Here is a 22,092-nt window from a genome sequence, read left to right as displayed (position 1 = left end):
CTCAGAATTTACAAAGCAAAAATAAAAAGGTGTTTGAAACAATATCAACCAGAGTAAAACTGTTTATTTGTGCCTGGGAGGACGCAGCTCTTCTAGTGTGGCTTCACCCCTCTCAATCTTGGCCAACCAAGCATCCTTACGAACTTGAATTGCTGCCTTGCGTTCATCATAAGTCAACCTCTTGGCATTCCACCTCTTCTTGGTAACCTATTCAACAGATACATGTTATTTGCATAGAAATTATACTCACAAATAAATTTTTCATATTACTAAAATGCATTTTTTCCCAGCTGAGAAAAGAAGCCCCCCCCCCCCCAAAGAGCTACTGATTGGCTGTTGCAAACCTGTCTGATTTTGTCCCGAAGTAATGATGTATTAAACGAGTTTATTCATAATCGTTGGGATGACCTTTTCTGATGAGAAAGATATTTAGCTAAATTATATAAAAATACATACATTCATTATTTCAAACATAAACATGTAGAAAGTTTATCAGAAGTATTATACTGTACATGAATCAGAGGCGAGAAATATGACTGCGAACAACTTCATATTTCTCGCCTCTGCTGACGGCCGTGTAATATTTCAATGTGATTCAGATCTTTTAAAACGTTGTTTTTGCACAATGTACTATTATTGATATGTAATTTGTCTTAGTATGTCTTATTGTAGGTAAAAAATATGTATATATTAAATGCATCCTCCGAAAGCGTGAATTTGCTACCAGAGTTTAACAGTTAATTCATGTACAGTATAATACTTCCGATAAACTTCCAACGTGCTTATGTTTGAAATAATGAATGTACTATGTATCTTTAAATAATTTAGCTAAATATCTTTCTCGTCAGAAAAGGTCATCCCAATGATTATGAATAAACTCGTTTAATACATCATTACTTCAGGAAAAAATCGGACAGGTTTGCAACAGCCAATCAGCTGTAACTCTTGAGGAGGGGGCAGGGCATCTTTTCTCAACTGAGAAAAAAATGCACTATAATCAAAAAAATAAGTCAATATAACTTAATAAATATCTCAACAGCCATCTAAAGCTTAGTTTAAGATAATGGAAGAACCTTACAAAATATTCACCTTGCACAAGATTTCAAAGGCAATGGCTTTAAATCACATATGTTTCCCATATTATTGACCAAAGTTTACCCATGGCCATAACTCTTGCTTACTATATCTCTCCTACCACACTACCTATTAAAAATACAGACTCACTCGCATTGTTCCTCCCTCCACTGCCAAACACTTTCCCTCTTCCCAACAAAAACTACTTTACTACCCTTTTATGTATTTCTCCTAGCCCATTAAATGCCACAAAGAATTCTTCCGTTTATCCAATAACTTTCTAGTCTTGTGCCTAAATCCAAACACTTAATCCACTCACCAAAATGCTTTTCTTAACCAACCACTGCTCTTCCCTTAAAGCACTTTTTGTTATAACTTACATGAAAATGACTGCCACACCTTTTCTCTTGTGTATACAGTTTAGCAGACTTATTCCTGTCCTTCATTCTTATTTTTAAATTTATTCGGAGAAACTATACATCCCATTTCTCTCATACAGTACTCTTCCCTGTACACCTGCCATACAATTTATCACCTCTCTACTTTACCCCAGATAACTTGGTGCATCTTGGCCCCACCTTTTCTTTAACACTTTTCACTCCACCATTCCCTCACAAACTCTATCCCTCTCTCCTGTGATGCTTTTATCAGCTACTGGTATATGAAATAAATATTCCTACCTCTCCTATCCTCTTCTTCAACATTTTCCTCTTTGATTTTCATTTTCCCCTGCCAAGTCACCCCCCCCTATAAAATAACTTCCCATTTCCTTTAAAACTCTAATACCTTTCTATCTCATTATCTTCCCCCTTTGTACTGTTCTTCCCATCCTCATTTACATGTGCTCACCCAGTATTAAACACGTCTTTAAATCTGTCAGCCACATTTTTCTCTCTTCAGCTAACAATATCAAATTTAAAAAGAATCAACAAATTAAAATAATGCAACTTCCATACATGTGGATGATAAATTATAGACAGGATAAGCCTTACCTTCTTCTCTGGTTTAGGTTTGGGTGTTGGGTCAGAACGGATAGTAGCATGGGCCTTCTTGTATGTTTCTTCCAACTGTTTCAAAAGAAAACTCGATTAGCAATTTCTCTACAAGTTATACAATTGATAAACCTGTGCCCCACCTATACCATTATTATTGGTTACATAAGAATACTTAATTAATTTTCAGGTGTCAGTAGTAAACTAACAAACAAAACCCAAGACTGTACTGAAATGTGTAAGATTCATTACATAAATTCCCATTAAATATAATTTCTATCAAGCAACGGGTTACCTCATCAGCAGTGACGCCCAGCTTGATGAAACGAGAGAACTGCTTCTTGTAAGCATCTTCATCAGACTCCATGAGTTCCCGCATGTAATGGGCAACGTGACTTCCCATGATGTGATCACGCAGAACGGAGGCATTAAATTCTTTTGTCTCCTTGTCATACCCAGGGAATCTCTTCTCACTGAACAAAAGTAAATACACATTACTTTTCAGAAAACTTCCCATTAACTTTAAAGTTACTTAATGTGCAGTATTTGGACAAAGAACCACAAATACTTATGAGAAATGTTTAGGTAAACTGAAATAATACCTGTGGGGAACTTCAATACCACCATCCACAGCACCCTTCATGACACCAAAAATCCTGGCACCAGTAGTGGTGCGTGCTAGACCAATATCCAGATTGGCACGGAAAGCCCCTGGCCCATCATCTACATCCTCCACACTGTACATCTCCCCATCAACTTCCTTCTGCCCTTCATAAATGCCATCGAGCTTGAACTTCTTCAGAACCTGAAAAATGAATGTAAAGATTACAATATATAAAAGATCAAATATCTCCAGTCACTTAAAAATAAATAAATAAATAACTTGAAACCACTAAATGTGAAATCATAAGATACCCCAAAAATAAACATTTCCACCAGAAAAAATCAAGCTACTCAGTGTACAATAAGTACAAATCCAAATTACTATGGAGCAAATACTGTAGTGCTTAAAACTGTAAATTTCTGTACAAAAAATAAAAAAGCTTACAATGTGGATTTTGAGTAGTTAGACTAGAGAAGATATATCATTGCTTGGAGTTAGAAGGGCAGCTCTAGGGATTTTGAAGGTGATTATTTTAATTTTCTCATCACAAATATATATCATGGCATCTTAATACCCCTTTATACCAAACAATATCAAGAGTGACTGCAGTTAAAAAAATTGGGATTATTAGAATGCTATGTTATATTATGTGTAGTATCGAACTGTGCTATAATGAGGGTCTATGAACACTTAAAAGTGCACATAGTGTGATGACTACCGAAGTACAGTAAGATCTTGTATTTTGCAAGTAATATAGACTGGAAAAATTGCACCAAATACAAATACTTAAACTAAAGGGAAAAATAACAATATAGACTGGCCACTCTACATCAACCTCTGATTTTCCTGTTTATAACCTCCAAATGATACAAATTGCCTTTATTGACCTGATTGTGCTTTCTGGAAAATCAGTAATCTTTCTTATCTCACTAGTTTTTAGGCCTTCCTCAAGAAACTTAATCACGCGCTGCTTAACCTGCATCAAGACTTGGCAAACTTAACTCCCTTACAACAGTCCTGCTTCTCCCTTTCCTTATTTGGCGGCTTAGGTGGGTCTGTCCCACCAGCACCAGTAGGACCCTCAGTAAAGGTAGAGACCATTATCTTGACTTGACAGGTGGTAGCACCATCAAAAAAAGCACATACACTCCCAGGCTCTTCATTTTTCTTATTTTATAGTGTATTGTATACAGTACATTTTGACATTAATCGACAATTTCCGAATTGTTTTGTTCGATTATTCGTTGATTTTTTCTTAACCTTTTGCACCTTATTTGCATCATTCCAAAGAGTGTTCCTCATTATTCCAACCCAAAAATATACTTATGCTCCAACATAAAATATTACAGCGTTCAGGTGACTGGATCTCGCGAAAATCATGATATTTTACGCCAAATACAAGACTTGGTTACATTAGGTAGTGTTCGCGAAATATGAGATCTTACTGTATTTATAAAACTAGAGGTGCTATACATAGAAGTTTAAAAATTTAGTAACTGTATAATGTCTTGGTTAAATCCTATAACTTGTGGGTCAAAACTGCATGTGATGAGACAGGTACAAAACAACACAATGATCCCTACACGCGTACAGAATAGAGGCTTAATAAACATTAATAAAATGTTAACTCACCCTCCTAGCAAGTAGCAGACCGGTGCAGTAGCAAGCTGCATAGTTGGTCAACCCAACCTTGACACCATACTTGGGTAGTTCGTGAGAGTAGGCAGAAGCAATGATAACATCACCCTCAATTCTGGCATATGCAATCTGAGCAATGACGTCCGTATTGGTGATGCGGACAATCATGCTGCAGAAAACACACTTCATTTAGAAAAGTTCAAATACCACTTACTGGACAAATATAATAGTGAAAACAATTGGTGAGTAGTCATGAGAGAAAATACTGATCAAATTAATTTTCCTGCAGTAATATGTACTGTACAACAAGTACCAAAAGTGAATTTAGTGAAAGTGAAACTAGACGTTTTGCTTCAGCTAAGATGAGGGAGTGAGACAATGGGTGTCCACTACATTAACCCCGTCTATACTAAAATTTTTAGCCCGATAGTGTTTTCCTATTATCCAATAACTGCAGTAAATCATTAACACCATAGAATCCAAATAGCTTTTGTTTTTGCTTCTTAAAATCATATAGTGGATGTATCAGCACCATAGTCCTCACTCAAACATTTCATTGAGCTACTGCCCACAGGACTTCCTGCAGGCTTTTTTTACATGATTTGCAGAAAAAATGGATGAGAATCTACTCCTCAGAGACAAAATTGCATCTCGACCATTAAAACTTACCTACTACATAATTGACTGCAGAATATCCTCATATCAACCACCAATGGTACTATAAAACAACGTAAACTCTTCAAACATACCGTTTAGTACACACACACTACTCACCGATGCTTAGGGGTGTTGTACTTGTTTTTAGCCTGTACAACCAAGCGTTTGCGGGCATAATAATCAGTCTTGCCCTCGCGGCGCCTCTTGAACTTCACTTGGAAGCGTTTGAAGTACGCCTTGTTCTTGACCACCTTGATGAAACCCTGCAGAAAAAAAGATAAAAGTTATTTAAGTACAACATTCAATTAACTTTTTACATTACAGCAAAAATTATAAAGTAAAGGCAAAAGTAGAAGAGAAGTGTGGGGAGTAGGGGACAGTTGGCAAGGAAGGTTGAGGCAGCATGCCCAGATCAACTACCACATGAATCACGCTGGATGGTTATCTGCCCCTACCTGACTGCTTATCTACAGAGGACACAAGATTATTTGTGTGTGAACCGAAGCAGCAAAAGGATTAATGGTTTCGGGTTTGAACTTTGGGCCGTATTTTCAGTCATCATGCCCGGCCACTGGGCACCATATGCTTGTGTGGGGCGAGTATATTATTTTACTGTTTGTGAGGTTTGTTTTGAAGGTTATATTTTACCGGGTGTTGGCCACACTGGGATGGCCAAGGAATAGTGTACAGCGAGTCAGCTGACACAATACGGAGTGAGAAGGTGCGGGAAATATGAATAGCCATGAACTTGAGCATACCGCTATCCTTTAAACAGTGCAGTGCTCTTGTTAGCCTTATTCAAGAGAAGGACAGTTATACAAGGAAAGGCACATATTCATCCATCCTAAAATATGGCCTTACCTTTTAGCAAGATACTATTTAGATGAGAATTCCTAACCTAATCACATTTATTCTGTAGCCTCGTCAGCATTTTCTCAATTGCTATATTTTGTAAACGATTTAATGTTTCAGAATGTTAATAAAAAAAATTACTTAATTTGTTACCCATCCTTCAATATTGTGCCCCAGTTTGGTTCTCTGCTGTTGTGCTGTTTAAAATAATTGGTAAGGTGATAAATAGAGCCACATTCCTTTATGATGAGGCTGACTAGGCTGAGCTTCAATGTAGTACAGGTATCGTCATTTCTTCGTAATTTGTGCTGGCTATAAGAAATTTACATTTCTTACTCTTGGAATATCAATTATCTTGTACATAAACATGCAGGTGAGTTGACATATCTCTTCAAGCAGTGCTGGACAACCTGTACTTGAGCAAGTGGTACCAATCAGAACATGAAAAGTTGTACCCATTTACAAGATAACTCGTACCCAGTTTACGAGACAGTTCATACCCATACATACATTATAAAAAGAATGGACAAATTTCTGACAGCATGACAATGAAAGATATCACACAATAATTCACCATCACAAAGAAACTTTGCTATTCTAAAAACACTACAGTATTAAAGAGCTTTAGATGTGAATGTGCAGCAGAAAACCACACAGAGGAGCAATACAACAGGGGCAGTAAAAACTATGAAAGCACATAGTGGAAATTGCCAAATCCCCAAACAATCTATACAGTATGTCTTGTGAATATTCAATATGTCTAACTTGGCTGTTAGTATCAAAAATTCCAATTTCACGAAACAACAGCTGACTGATGTGATAATGGGAGTCCAGCGGACTCTCATACAGGACGTCATACAACAAATGAATAAGGAGACCACCAGGAAGCTAGAAGAGGCTGACCGGCATCTCACTGACCAGCTAAGTGAGATTAAAAGAAGCTTGGAATTCTCACAAAATGAAATAAGTGACTTAAAAGTAAAGTTGAACGTTGAAGCTAAAGATAACCGAACACTCAAGATCCAAGTTCAACAGCTGAGAGAGGAAAATTCCAAGCTCCAAGCGGAACTAACGCCAACAGCAGACCGGGTGGATTATGTGGATGACATGGGGCGGCGAAACAACCTCAGGATTGCCGGTATTCCTGAAGACACCCACGAGAACTGGGAGTTATCCCAACGCAAAATTTCACACTTGCTGGATGACTATTTTAAACTTCCTGAAGTAAAGTTTGACCGTGTTCAACGCGTCGGGAAACCCAACTCATCCCGCCCCCGCGACATCATAACAAAATTCTCGTCCCCCTCTGACCGGGACAAAGTGTTTTATCAACGCAATAAACTGAAAGGCACCACTATCTTCGTCAACGAGGATCTCTGCCCAGGTACGACTAAAGCCCGTCTACAGCAAATGGACCAGTTTAAAGAAGCCAGGAAACAAGGGAAACACGTGACGTTCAATCATAAAACTCTTGTTGTGAGGGATTGGGCAAGTGGACACCCGCCCACTCACCCACCCGCTGTACCAAGCCCCTCGAGAACCCCCTCCCTATCGAGGGGGAACCAGCCACCGTCGCTATTACTTGCGGAATTTCCCCCCCTGTCGGCCAACTCAAGTACCACACGTCTACCCTCTGTGGTGAAAACCAGCAACCCTCAAACCCGAGTGACAGGAGCACCTCCCACTCCATCTGGGAATCACCCTCAACAGTCATCCTAATTCTGTTGGTTGTTGCACTTGTGAGTACGTTACCCCCCCCCCACTATTATAATGCTCTTAGATCTTCCTTTTTCACACCTCAGTGACCCTGAGTTTTTACTGTTCCTCAATCAGTATCAATGTCCCCACAATAATGATACTAGTGTCATTCCCTTAGATGTGCTAGATCATATGTGTTACACCCCATTTATCCATGGTGTCGACACAATACCCCTTCATATCGGTCCTGATGTCTTTCTACAAAACTCATTGGGTTACACCAACCCAAACTGTAACTATTACTTTCATGACTCCCCCGAGTTTAGTTCTAGTCTCCTACCACCTCATTCCTTCTCCTTGATTAGCCATAACATCAGCAGTATTCCCCTTCATCTAGATACCTTTTTAGATCAGTGTTTATCTTCTATTGCCCACAAATTTGATGTACTTGGATTCTGTGACACCAAACTCACTAATGATATTGACCATTTGTATAACATTCCTAATTATAATAGACACTGAGTCAACACGTCATGACACAGTGGTGGTGTCGCCCTATATGTTGATATCAAGTATAACACTTCTGTAAGAGATGATTTAAAGGTTCAGGAGGAGTACATGGAGAGTGTTTTCATTGAATTACGTAACGACACACGAAATATCCTAGTAGGGATAATCTACAGAAGACCCCACACTAATGTAAGGAATTTTCTTGATAAATTTTTGGAGCTTATCTCTTATCATAAGCTCAGAGAGGAAAGACTGCTACATCACAGGAGATTTCAACCTTGTCTATTAAAATCAGAAACCGACACCTCAGTATTAGACCTTCTTGCTACCTGTCATTCTAAACTCTTCTTCAACACTATAACCCAAACCCACTGAGTAACTACCACCTCTGCCTCTGTCATAGATCATATCTGGACTAGCAACACTCCTAACAACCTAGCAAGTGGAATTATTTATAACAATATCTCAGATCACTTCCCAGTTTTTGCCATGTATAAAACAGCCACAAGACCTGAAAGGTCTAGTAGTCTCAAATCAATACAGAGACTACTGCGCCGACAACATGCTCCTTTTTGAAAACAACCTAATGAATGCTAACTGAGATCTTGTCTATGCCTCCAACAACCCTAACGTGAACAGCTGTAACTTCTCTAGCATCTTCAATGCTTGCTTTGATAAATGCTTCCCGATCAAGACTAAGTCAGTGAAAACTGTATACATTTCCAAACCCTATATCACAAGCGAAATTCAGATAATGATAAAGGAAAAACACAAACTCCAAAGGAAATTTGCAAAGGCGATATTAAGAAAACCTGGAATGTCATAAATTCTATTCAGAACAGGAACACTCAGCCTTCGGCTCCCCACTCAGCTTTTATGATAAACGATTCAATTATAACGGAACCCTCCCTCATTGCCAACCACTACAATGAATATTTTATTAATGTTGGGAAAAATCTTGCAGAGAGCATCCCTGATCACCATGAGGAATTAAGAGCCTACCTGCAAAACAGACAGCAAAATGAATTATTCTTATCCCCTGTCACAGCAGATGAATTACTGGCCATCATAAAAATGTCCAAAGATGCAGCAGCAGGCGAAGACAATATACCAATGAGCATCATTAAGAAAGTGGCCCACTTATTACTACCTGTTCTCCTCCACATTTGTAACTCCTCCTTCACTAGTGGTGTCTTTCCTGATAAACTGAAAATTGCTAAAGTCCACCCGGCATATAAAAAATCTGGGGACAAAGGTCTCTTCAAGAACTACCGCCCCATATCAGTCCTCCCAGCCTTGAGTAAGATACTGGAGAAGATAGCATGTAATAGACTAAATTCCTTCTGCAATGCCAATGACATCTCTTTACAGACTCCCAGTTTGGATTTAGAGCTAGAAGGTCGACTGAGAGTGCTCTGCTATCCTTTACTAACGACATCTTAAATTCCTTTGATGACAGTCAGTTCACAGTCGGTATATTCTTGGACCTCTCTAAAGCCTTCGATACTGTCGACCATACCATCCTACTTTCAAAGCTTGAACATTACGGCGTTAGGGGCCTGTCCCACAATTGGTTTACCTCATATCTGTCCAACAGGATGCAGTATGTCTGTTAAAATAACCACCAATCCGACTCCTTGCCTATCTTGTATGGAGTCCCCCAAGGTTCAATTCTCGGTCCAGTACTGTTTTTGTTGTACATAAACGACATAGTCCACGCCAGCCCACTCATAAAATACAACTTATTTGCAGACGATAGTAATCTCTATGCCAGCAACTCAGACCTCCATTCCTTGATGAGAACTATGAACACTGAATTAACTAAAGTCGGGACCTGGGTAATACGTAATAAACTGACCCTAAATCTTGAGAAAACCCACTACACGATCTTTCACAGAAGAAAAAACTTACCTCCAGACTTGAACCCCCTGTACCTTTGAAATATAGTCCTCAAACGCGAACAAAATACTAAATTCCTCGGAGTTATTGTTGATGAGAAACTTAACTGGAGAAACCACATACAAGCCATACACAGTAAAATCAATAAACAGTGCGGTATCACAATCTTTCACTGAAGAAAAAACTTACCTCCAGACTTGAACCCGCTGTACCTTTGAAATATAGTCCTCAAACGCGAACAAAATACTAAATTCCTCGGAGTTATTGTTCATGAGAAACTTTAACTGGAGAAACCACATACAAGCCATACACAATAAAATCAATAAACAGTGGGTATCATGTATCACACTCGACAGTCACTCACTCTCACAGCAATGAAAGAAATCTATCATGATCTTGTTTACCAACACCTGACACACTGTCACACACTATGGGGGGCCTCTGGCTCTTCAAAAACACAATCTCTGGTTACTGCACAAAAGAAAGTTGTACGGACAATGACCTACTTGAAAAAAACGTCACACTAACGAAAAATTTGCTAAATTGAAATTTAAAAAATTCGAAGATATTAACACTTACTGCTGTGCCCTCTTTGTTTACAAATCTATCAATCATTTGCTTGACAATAATTACTTCCAGTTCCGGAATAATCAGAGATACAACTTAAGGCACCCAGAGCTACTAAAACCACCCCCATGCACTCCTCTCAGTCCCAGACCTCCATAAAATATCATGGTGTGAAGGTGTGGAACAACTTACCCCCACCCATCCGAGCAAAGACTACGCTCCCCTTCCTTTAAATCATCTCTAAAAAAATATCTATTGTCGAAGTATTAATATTTCTTGTAACACTTACTATATTTACAGTACCTGCTTTTATTGTACCACCAAATCCGTTTTATCGGAAATTATCATGTAAATAAATAAGTAATTACCATTGCAATACACATAATTGCCAACTAGACATAATCCTGAATGCTCTGTCCTCTTGTTCAACCTTATTACTGCACAACCCAGGTTGTACTGCTCCCCCATTATACTTATGTTTTTAAATTCCACTCTAATTTATATGTATATGTGTATGTGTATGTATGTGTGTGTATATGTATGTATATTTGTATATATATATATATATATGTATATATATGTATATTTGTATATATATATATATATATATATATATATATATATATATATATATATATATATATATATATATATATATATATATATATATATATATATATATATATATATATATATATATATATATATATATATATATATATATATTTATTTATTCCCACTTAACGCGGTCAATAGAACCCAGAGGGTCCCGCGTTAAGTGAAATCCGCGTTAAGTGAACAACAGAACATATGGGATTAATTCCAATAGAAACCAGCCCGACCCCCAAACTCCACTTTTTGAAGACACATAACTATGTTGTAGTAAAAATAACATCTTAATTTTATGATGGTACATGCTATGGGAGACCCAGGTGATGCTTCCAATCAGGGGTAAAGGAAACACACTGGTGTCAAGTTCGTAAGTTCTATTTCTGGGACAAACACACAAAAGGAGTTAAGACAGGGGAAAACAGCGTCCTGTCTTGGAATCTCTCTGGGTATCTCTGTCTGCGCATGCGCGTACAGCGCACATGTGCCTAAAACATGAACTACACTCAGTGACAAAAGGGGGTATGATTATAACATATAATACAGAGACCTGAATCAATAATGGTAAATAGTACAGTTACATATTACAGCATATTTGTCTCATATATCTACACATGCACACAATTAATACTTAAGAGAAATACAGTCGCCAAGTTAATGTCCATTCAAATAATGGACTCAACTCCCTCCCCCTCTTCTCACACTACACTGCTGGCTCTTCCCTCTCTGAGAAATTTTTGGGGGAAAACCACTAAATTTTAATAAATAATACCTCAAACTAAAGTTAGGATAATACAATTGACATTGCTGGATTCCTTGTAAGACCAGGAATATTTTGAATATAAATGTCATATATTTTGCACAAAAGATAACATATTTACTCAGAGAAAACATTTTATCTAAAATTTGTATGTCTAATGCAAAATATATGATGTTTATATTCAAAATGATCACCAAATTATAAGAATTCCAGCAATGTAAATTATATTCTGGCCGGGTAATTTGTATGAATTTTATGAGCTAAAACAAATATCTTCAGTTAATAAAAAAAAAATATTCTTCACGACACTATCTGTCAATCAAAGTACCCCACCTTGCCTCCCCCCCTCTTCCAACCGCGCGGTCAGTCCCAACCCTCCCCCCCACCCCCCACCAATCCTCCCTTCAAAGAGTTGGGTGAAAAAAATAAATTTTAACATTTTGTATTAAATAATACCTCAGATTAAAGTTAGGATAATATAATTGACATTGCTGGATTCCTTGTAAGACCAGGAATATTTTGAATATAAATGTCATATATTTTGCACAAAAGATAACATATTACTCAGAAAACATTTTATCTAAAATTTGTATGTCTAATGCAAAATATATGATGTTTATATTCAAAATGATCATCAAATTATAAGAATTCCAGCAATGTAAATTATATTCTGACTGGGTAATTTGTATGAATTTTATGAGCTAAAACAAATATCTTCAGTTAATAAAAAAAAAATATTCTTCACAGGGTAACAGATGGTCGGTCGGTCCCTCCCTCCCCCCACCCCCCACCAACCGTCCCAAGGAGATGTGTGGGAAAACCAGAATATTTAACTTTTTAGTAATAAATAATACCTCAAACTAAAGTTAGGATAATATAATTGACATTGCTGGATTCCTTGTAAGACCAGGAATATTTTGAATATAAATGTCATATATTTTGCACAAAAGATAACATATTTACTCAGAGAAAACATTTTATCTAAAATTTGTATGTCTAATGCAAAATATATGATGTTTATATTCAAAATGATCACCAAATTATAAGAATTCCAGCAATGTAAATTATATTCTGGCCGGGTAATTTGTATGAATTTGATGAGCTAAAACAGGCAGTCAGGCAGGGTGGCGGGTGGGGCAAATCTAAAAATAGCGTCTCGAGCCGGACACTCACTGCGTATATGTGGAAAAAATCCGTGTTAAGTGAAAGCTCAGCTCTGGCGAGGCACCGCGTATATGAAAAAACGCGTTAAGTGAAACCGCGTTAGGCGGGGTAATACTGTATATATATTTCATGTAAATCCACAATGAAAACGTGGATAAGATAAATCTTGATAAAATCACACGGGAAAACGTTAGCTTTCGTTCAAGACATCTTCAGAGGCAACTTGTTGCCTCTGAAGATGTCTTGAATAAAGAAGCTAAGCTCTGCTGTTTCCATTTTCCCCGTGATTTTTATCAAGATATATATATATATATATATATATATATATATATATATATATATATATATATATATATATATATATATATATATATATATATATATATATATATATATATATATATATATATATATATATATATATATATATATATATATATATATATGGGTATGTGTATATGTATGTATAAATAAATAAATAATAAAATTAATAAATATTGAAGTGATAACCGTGGTAACACGAAGAGATGTTCTTATTACTACCATGCTATTGCACTATTCCAGATGATACTAAATGTTGCATAATACTTCCTTGAGATAAATGTATAGTATATATCAGGTGCCTCAAAGAGAGCTCAGGTTCTCAACTGGCTCAGCCATGTTAATATTGTTATTATTATCCACTCTGTATCTGTATTTTTCTGGCTAAATAAACTGTTACAATACAATACTAATTCCTGTAAAGCTCTTGCTACCATTTGTCGAATATGAGCTGCAAAATATAATTTTTAATTGACAATCACTAATCAAAAATCAACTGTGATTTAAGGTCAACATTGAAAATCCAGCAGTCTCATTTATATAATTCACACGAGCATAACAATCACCAGACTGGTTTTAATACTAACTGACTTGTTTACAAAAAGGCTGGAGCTGGAAAATAAATGTTTTTATGTATGTCTTGACTCCTCCATACGTCTATATTTTGTTGACTAATGACTACAGGTATTTTAAACATTTACATCACCCAGTTTATAAATTGAAACTGCCAAATCTATTAGCCGGAAATCTGTAAATTGCAATAAAGTTATTGTAAAACCACACTGTGTGAAATATGCACTTGTAGTGCAATGTTTTTGTGTGACGGAATAAGATACTTATGTAATGATATTGTTACAACCCTCCTCCTTTCACCGCTAACCTAGCTTCCACCACTGATTACCAGCAGCTAGGATCGTATGTACAGAGCCAGTAGATATCTCACAAGAGTTCTCGAATTACCACTGGCTGTCCCGCCAGTCTTTGGTAATTCCCCAACGATCGGTATCAGTGTACAGACAAACAACAGGCAGGTAGATTTCCACTACCAGTAGGTCACAAAACACACTTGTGCACTGTAGTCTTCTTTAATAAACAGTAATTCTTCACAACACTGTTAACAGGGTAATGTCTTCACAGATTATCTCCACACTTCAAATATATAAACAGCACACTGCCAGTGTACAATTCCTCAGTCTTCTCACTGTATATTAATCACAACAATTGTCGTCAGTTGTTCTGCTAGGCCTAATCTTTACACTTGGAACAGAGGCGAACGACTCACTCCTAGGCAGCCCGTGGCCGCTTATATACACCTCGTCAGATGCTTCTCAAACATCCCAGAATCACCCCGAGACGCCTGGGAGATTCTAGAAGGTTCTACTCTGATCGAGGCTTACAATAATAAGTAAATCAGAAAAAAATGATGCAATACATTCTAGAATATTCTTACATAATCAATACATCACAATATATACAAAAATTTCCCCAAATTACTGTTGCTTGGGACAGAAAACAATCAAAACATCTAGTTTACAAAATTATGCCTTGTCATAACAAGATGCAACCATTTTAAAGCGCTGCATTACACTTCACTATTTTATTGCACTTTCCTACCATAATCTTTTTTTGTAATCTTAGATGAAGCTAAAATTTTATATAACCCCTCCAAACTGCGTTAAATTCAATTCTATTTTTATTTCATTCGGGGGGCTTCCTTGTCTGAGGTAGCCCGGGGCTCCTCCCTTAATCCGGCCCTGAATAGTTGGTAATAAGCTATAATAACGCTGTGACAGCAGCTACCTATGCATGTTATATATACTAAATGGTATGGATTATGTCTTGAATTTCGTACAAGTAATCTTAGATACGAGTTATCTTAGGTTTGAGTTGGCGTGGGGACGAGTTAACTTTTCCGAGTACGATTTATTTCGAGCACGAGTTGTCTTAGATATGAGATGACCCTAACCCCTCTACAAGTGGATGTTTTTGTTTTTTAAAATACTGCTTACAGTCTTTGAGTATTTAGCAGTGTGATGTTAGTTACGCACGGGTCGGCGCAGCTACACACTCACGATCAGCCGGGATTATTTAACAATTGTAAATACCGCCGTAACTGATAATCTTTGAATGTATTGTATATGGAAAGAAAACTCATTTTCTATCAGTTTTGAATATATCCTATTTCAAGACATTAAAATTTGGAAGGTGAATGAGGTTTTTATATTTATCGAGACTGCCATTGGGCAGTGCTCCCTCCTGATAAATGTTTCAACGATCCTGATAGTAAACCTGATCCATCAGTACTGCCTTCGGGTCTGTGGCGTATCTGAATAACCTCACCTGACATTGTTCCTGATCAGTTGGGGGTAAAATTTTAGTTTTGGTCATCCCCGTGTTTTTCAGATTTGTTCTGAATGATTTTCATCTAACCTAACTTGGCCACAGGACCCCGGAACTAAATCTAACCTAACCTAAATTCCCCAAATAACTAAAACTAATATAATACCCAGTCGGGCGGTGTAACGACTGAGAATATGGGCCTTTATTTCGTGGTTTGGACCGACGTAATGGTAAAGTCCTAGTGTTGCTCTATTGTACTTGACAGATATATATAGTTGACTATCGGGTATGTCAGTGTTGATGCATGTAAAAATAGTCACCACTATATATTGACCCTTATGCCCCGGGCAACATAAGACCCACCGGGGCATATGTCATCCGAAGAACATCTGAGGAAAAAAATGAACTTAATCGAACAACTTCTGGTGTTAGCCATTTGCTTCACCTTTACATCTTGACAAATGAAGAAAATGATTAACCAAGTCAAGCAAATGGCCCCATTCTGTAAAAGTTACCAATGTGGCCTTCTTTATTTTGTGAACTACACACATTATCCTGAAGACAGAGTTGGGTAATGTCCGACAACACCACTACGAGTTGTTTGATATCGTTCCCACAGATGTTTTCATCATTATAGTACGTACCAGTAAGTACTGTATGATAAAAGATTTTTTTTTACTTAACTAAGTACTTTTTCTCTATGATCATAAATCATCAGTAGTGGGCAGGGCATGAAGGATGAGGGAAATTGCAGGGTAAAACACAGTGAAAAAATTACTACAGGTAGGTATATGAGGTGAATATTCATTTAATGGCTGAAGCTCATTTTTGTTATAAGAATGTTTTTTTGTGTGTACTAGATTTAGGTTTTACTAGAATTTGACCATTTTTGGGGCACTGCCCAAGGAAAGAAATATATTCGTATTTTTTTAATCATCCTAGAATAGCCAAATACAGAAATCTTGCTGTTGTCATTAAACGAAAATTAACCTACTATGATGCTATAATGTCTGATTGTGTTTTGTGTGAAAATTATTTACAGTAAACATACAGTGTTGGTTTAAAACCGACCCACTCGGTCCAAAGTGTACTCTCACATCCACAAAAAAGGTAAAATACACCATAACACTTAAACAAATTGCATTCATTGATACGAGATATCAAAATAAGTGCTTTGTTTTATATGGTGAGGGGTCCAGGGGCCAGTACCCCCCCCCAGGTAGGTCTCTTTGGTTGGTTAGGTCAGGTCCTATTAGGCTCTAGTAAATGTCGCCTCTTTCAAATTACTTACTATAATGATAACAGCTGTGGAAAAAATTTACGAAATGTAACAACTTCCGGTGGTAGTGGTGTTCTCATACATTACCATAGTAGTGGTGAATTCATAGTCTCATACCAGTCTTTCTCTCGCTGTTATTAATATGTATTTCATAATGTTTAGACAGTTTTAATAAACTTTTCTTCTATGATATTTCTGCAGGAAATTAAGGATAACCGAGATATTAATTTTTCAATATTATTAGAATTGCTCCGTCACAAGTGTCGTCATGATTTGTTTACATCTGGCGTAGAAGGTCTGGACCCCCTCCCCCTCAGACAGTGCGTCTTACCTCCGTTTTCGCTTCTTAAGCGTCTACAGTGCATGTGTGGGAGGTGGTGTGGGAGCTTTTTATTGGCTATAGCGATAGGAGATTTATTATTGGGCAAGAATTTTTTGGGTGTTTCGGGAGCGGAGATTTGAATTTTCAGTACCAGATATGGCTGAACAGGTGGAAGAGCTGTGCTGACATTGCCAAGATTCATAAAAAATATAGAGGCAATTTCTTTTTCAGAAACACGGTGTATTACCGAACAACGTTCTTTGTCCAACCTTATTCTTCCTCAGATTAAGGTAAGATGTGGGGGTATGAACAAAGGGAGGTCCAACCTGGTTTGGTTTGGTTTTGCTGGCATTTTATTTATGGGATTTACTATATAAAAAAAATCCATTAAGATTGTTGGTTGGGGTGTTATCTCGAACGCTAGTAATTTCCGGCGGAAATGAATATAAAATTTGTTAGAAACTCGTCAAATACCATAGAAAATACACATTTTCAATATCCAAAGAAAGAACGGTGCTTTTCTATGGTAACAATCCAACTCTGACCACTTAGCTTAACTAACTTGGACTAAAAAGAAAAAAATTACATAATATTGCATGAATGATAAAGTACTGTAGAATGATAAAAAGCAGCAAAGATTGTAAAGGGGGGGTTAATTTGTTATTATTTATCTTTTCATTCTATCTTATTTATATATTAATGTACATATGTGGAAGAGGTGATCTTTTTTCTTTTATATATATATAATCTTATATTCTATATTTAGTTCACAATTAAGATCACTTTACCTGGACACCTGACGACACCCTCACAAAATATAACGGTTGAGGATGACCTTATCACGAAATCTGAGACTGACGAGTTCCACAACAATTTAAAAAATGAGTTACTTAATGCACAATGGCAGAACATACCATAATTATTTAAAGATTATTATTGGCCAAAGGAAGGCTGTAGATTGGAGAATAAATAGTGAAGTTTACCTCTAAGATTATTATAAAGTATTGGCCAGTAGGGTTAAGACAGAGATAAAAAAGCAAAGAGGAATAATGAACTGAAGGTAGCAAGGAAGGCAAAGTTAAACCCCAAGGGATTCTTTTTAATGTATCAAACTAAAACACGAGTCAAGATTGGACCAATACCGGCGAGCTAATTGATAATGACAAAGAAATGAGCAATAATCTGAACAGGTATTTTTCAAAAGTTTTCACCACCGAAAATTTAAACATGATACCCGAGGCAGACTCTATACAGATATAGAAGAAAATTGATTAAGCTAGACAGTAGTGACCAGTAACAATGTTAGTAAGCAATTAGACAAGCTAAAGCCTAATAAGTCACCAGGTCCCGATGAGGTATTTGCCAGAGTATTAAAGGAACGCAAGGAAGAGCTTAGAATGCCCTTAGCAAATTTGTTTAACATGTCATTAAAAACGGGTGTAGTACCAGAATCCTGGAGGAAAGCGAATGTGATACCGATTTTCAAGAAGGGAGAAAGATCACTATCCTCTAACTACTGTCCAGTTTAACATCAATTGTAAGCAATAGCTGGAAGCAATAATTTCAAACTCTATTCAAAATCACCTGGAGAAGCACAAGTTAAGAATGTGAATCATGGTTCAGTGATCAAGTTCTACTACCATAAACTAATAAAATTCGTCCTTCACACCCACCGAACCCCCAGTATTCACTTTCACACTCTTGGTATTTCAGTGAACCAAAGGAGACATAAAACATATCTCAAACTCATTCCTGAACCTCAAGTCAGCTATTTGTTTGAAGTGTGCAAGGTGGGCCAAGTTAGGGGTGCCAGTGAAGTCGGCCAAGTATAATATTAGAACAGCATCTGAAAGCAGTGCACTTTTCGTTCATACAGGAAAAATAATCATCCCATAGATTGGGAAAACAGTTTAGAAGTGTATAAATCAACGTGTCACAGAAAGACTTCTGGTTGAATCAAGTTTGATTAGAGAAATTAATTCCATAAACCTCAGTGATGGTCAGTACAAAACTGATATGTTAGATAAATTTATTGTCAGTGACCCAAGGTTAACAAAGCTTTGAAAGCATTTGAGGTAGATGAAGGAGAGATAAGCGAGTCTCATATCTTTTACCTGACTTGACATGACTTGTTACATCACCCATTTTTATAAGCTCTATGGTGGTGGTGGTGGTGTGTGGATTGGTGGTGTGTGGATTAGTGGATGTCATGTTGTTGACCTGACTTCATGTTTTGTAAGGTCACCCTGTGTACATAAGCCTCTCTGTCCATATAAATTCAGTTGCCTCTGAAGATATCTTGAATAAAGACGAAAGCTAAGGTTCTCCATTGTTTCCCTTTTCCTGTGTGATTTTATCGAGATTTATCCTGCCCACGTTTCCATTGTGGATCTACATGAAATATTAAAAAGTAAACTTCGAACTTTGTGAATAGGAAAATGCAATATGGTATATTATGGGACTTCTATTAAAAATGGATTATCTTTCCTTTTAACTTGAAAAACAGCCTCATATTTAAAGCCTGACTGTTCATATCATTGTTGACCTCGGCCCACATGAGATCACCATCAAATCCGTTTTATCGGAAATAATCATGTAAATAAATAAGTAATTACCGTTGCAATAAATATAATTGCCAACTAGACGTAATCCTGACAGCTCTGTCCTCTTGTTCAACCTTATTACTGTACAACCCAGGTTGTACTGCTCCCCCATTACACTTAGTATGTTTTTAAATTCCACACACACACACATATATATATATATATATATATATATATATATATATATATATATATATATATATGTGTGTGTAAATAAATAAATAAATACAAATAATAAATAATAAAATAAATAAATATTGAAGTGATAACCGTGGTAACACTAAGAGATGTACTTATTACTACCATGTTATTGTACTATTCCAGATGATACTAAATGTTACATAATACTTCCTTGAGATAAATGTATAGTATATATCAGGTGCCTCAAAGAGAGCTCAGGTTCTCAACTGGCTCAGCCATGTTAATAATGTTATTATTATCCACTCTGTATCTGTACTTTTCTGGGTAAATAAAATGTTTCAATCAAACTTCACCTGTTTCCCCCAAGTGCTTGATATAAACAACACATTAACTTTTAAAACAGATTGACACACATTAACATATCAACACCGTCTCTCTCCCCGGACTCCTAAACATTACACCGTTCACCATCCCCTGTACAAACCAACTTCAAGTATTACAGGCCACGAGGTACAGTTAATGGTCTAATATACGGGGACCAGCTAAAACCTTAACCTGGACGAGGTGTTGGTCATGTGAGGTTTTATATTTACCTTCAATTTTCCCTTTCCAAATAAGGATAATTAATTTCTAAGAGATTATACGTACTGATAACTCCCTTCAGATAATTTTAAGACCATATTACAGGTTGGATGGTAATTATGACCAGTTGTAGAGAGAACATATGTAAACACTTCACCAGGACAACATGGCCCTCCCCCGGCCACGCTATACCGTCACCCGCACCTATTTTATAACCATCATATCATCAACCTCTTTATATTTCCATCTCTTAATTTCAACTGTCCGTATAGTAATGGCACTCAACAGTATATATAAGCAATAATAGTTGAATTAACACTCACCATTTTTCTAAACTAGGGCAGTTCCCTTAGACTCCTGAAAGCTCTCAGGTCCAAGGGTCTCACCATGCACGTAAAGGCATTGTGTTCACCGCTAATAATTGCAGTTAACTTGGAAAATAAATACCGGAGTTAATACATTCTTTAATAAAACGTTAAATAACATTAAATATTTATATTTTATTTTTATATTTTAATATGTTTTAACATTAGTATGATTGAAATATTAATGGTTTTATAAATATATATATGTATATATATATACGTATATAAAACGTTTACACACTAAAGGTTATTCATTCATTAGTTTCATTCATATGTACTGTAATATTTATTTATTTTATATAACATTGTGATTTCAGTAATATTTTCTCAAAATAAAGCAAAAGAAATAGTTCCTAATACAAATATGGTGCTACTCGGCCTCTGACCCTTCGATGCGTCAGCGGCAGGTGGTGTACGATAGTTATCATCACCCCGGGCTAGCCTGTGGCTCGTATGTGAAAATATTATATACTGTCGTACACAAATATTCCATAATCCAAACCGTCTGAACGTTTAGCAAATGATGAATGAATATGATTAATGCATATAAAGTATCAAATAAAAGTAATGTCAGGATGTGCTTTATTTACATAAATGCCAAATGTCTCACCTTGTCCGTAAGACCCTTTGCTGACAACACACTGGAGCAACAATGATGACTTCTTGAACTATCTCATTTGTTATATCTGACTGACTTTCAAGATGAAGACATTCTTGAATTAGTTCTTGAACGATGTCTGGATTTGCTGTACCTCTTAGAAAGAAAGAACCTGCCTAGCTACTTTATCTTCCCAACCGTACCCAGCCGTCCTGTTCCCTAACCCCATGTAACTATTCTGTCTTCCCAATCCTACCCAGCCATCTTATCTCCCCAACTCCATTAGTAATCCTGTCCCCAATGTAGTTTCAATATTAGACAATTTGGTAGAGTTATTCACAAAATCTTGAGTCATTAACAGAAAACGAATACATGTATACATTAGAGAAAACGTAAATATTTAATATAAATTTAAGTGATAACGTAAAAATTCTCCTCCATAGGGTCGCCTCTGAGAGCTCGTGTGTATTATGGTATAACAAAGCTAAAATGAATGAAGTTAAACAGAGGAACACAT

General features: G+C 36.6%; 1 protein-coding gene across 1 annotated transcript; it reads right to left on the bottom strand.

Moving 5' to 3' along the window:
• Positions 1-49: 49 nt before the first annotated feature.
• Positions 50-21,030, bottom strand: LOC121872330 (60S ribosomal protein L5-like). Its single transcript, XM_042375059.1, has 7 exons — positions 20,936-21,030; positions 5,083-5,228; positions 4,303-4,477; positions 2,669-2,871; positions 2,362-2,539; positions 2,067-2,141; positions 50-207 (listed from the first exon to the last, which is right to left on the bottom strand). Exons 1-7 carry the CDS (start codon positions 20,936-20,938, stop codon positions 64-66), a joined length of 924 nt encoding a protein of 307 aa, XP_042230993.1. The 5' UTR covers positions 20,939-21,030; the 3' UTR covers positions 50-63.
• Positions 21,031-22,092: the final 1,062 nt, after the last annotated feature.

Source organism: Homarus americanus, unplaced genomic scaffold (genome assembly GCF_018991925.1).
Source record: "Homarus americanus isolate GMGI-L3 unplaced genomic scaffold, GMGI_Hamer_2.0 scaffold5589, whole genome shotgun sequence".
Taxonomy (NCBI): domain Eukaryota; kingdom Metazoa; phylum Arthropoda; class Malacostraca; order Decapoda; family Nephropidae; genus Homarus; species Homarus americanus.
Note: the sequence above shows the minus strand (reverse complement) of the source record. Positions and strands in the feature narration are given on the sequence as shown.

Bases quoted from the DNA above. Each gene is read 5' to 3' on its own strand.
- LOC121872330 (XM_042375059.1), bottom strand. The intron at 2,872-4,302 runs GTGAGTTAACAT...TTCATTTTTCAG, and splicing joins GTCTGCTACTTGCTAGGAGG to GTTCTGAAGAAGTTCAAGCT. The intron at 208-2,066 runs GTAAGGCTTATC...TCTGTTGAATAG, and splicing joins AACCTAAACCAGAGAAGAAG to GTTACCAAGAAGAGGTGGAA.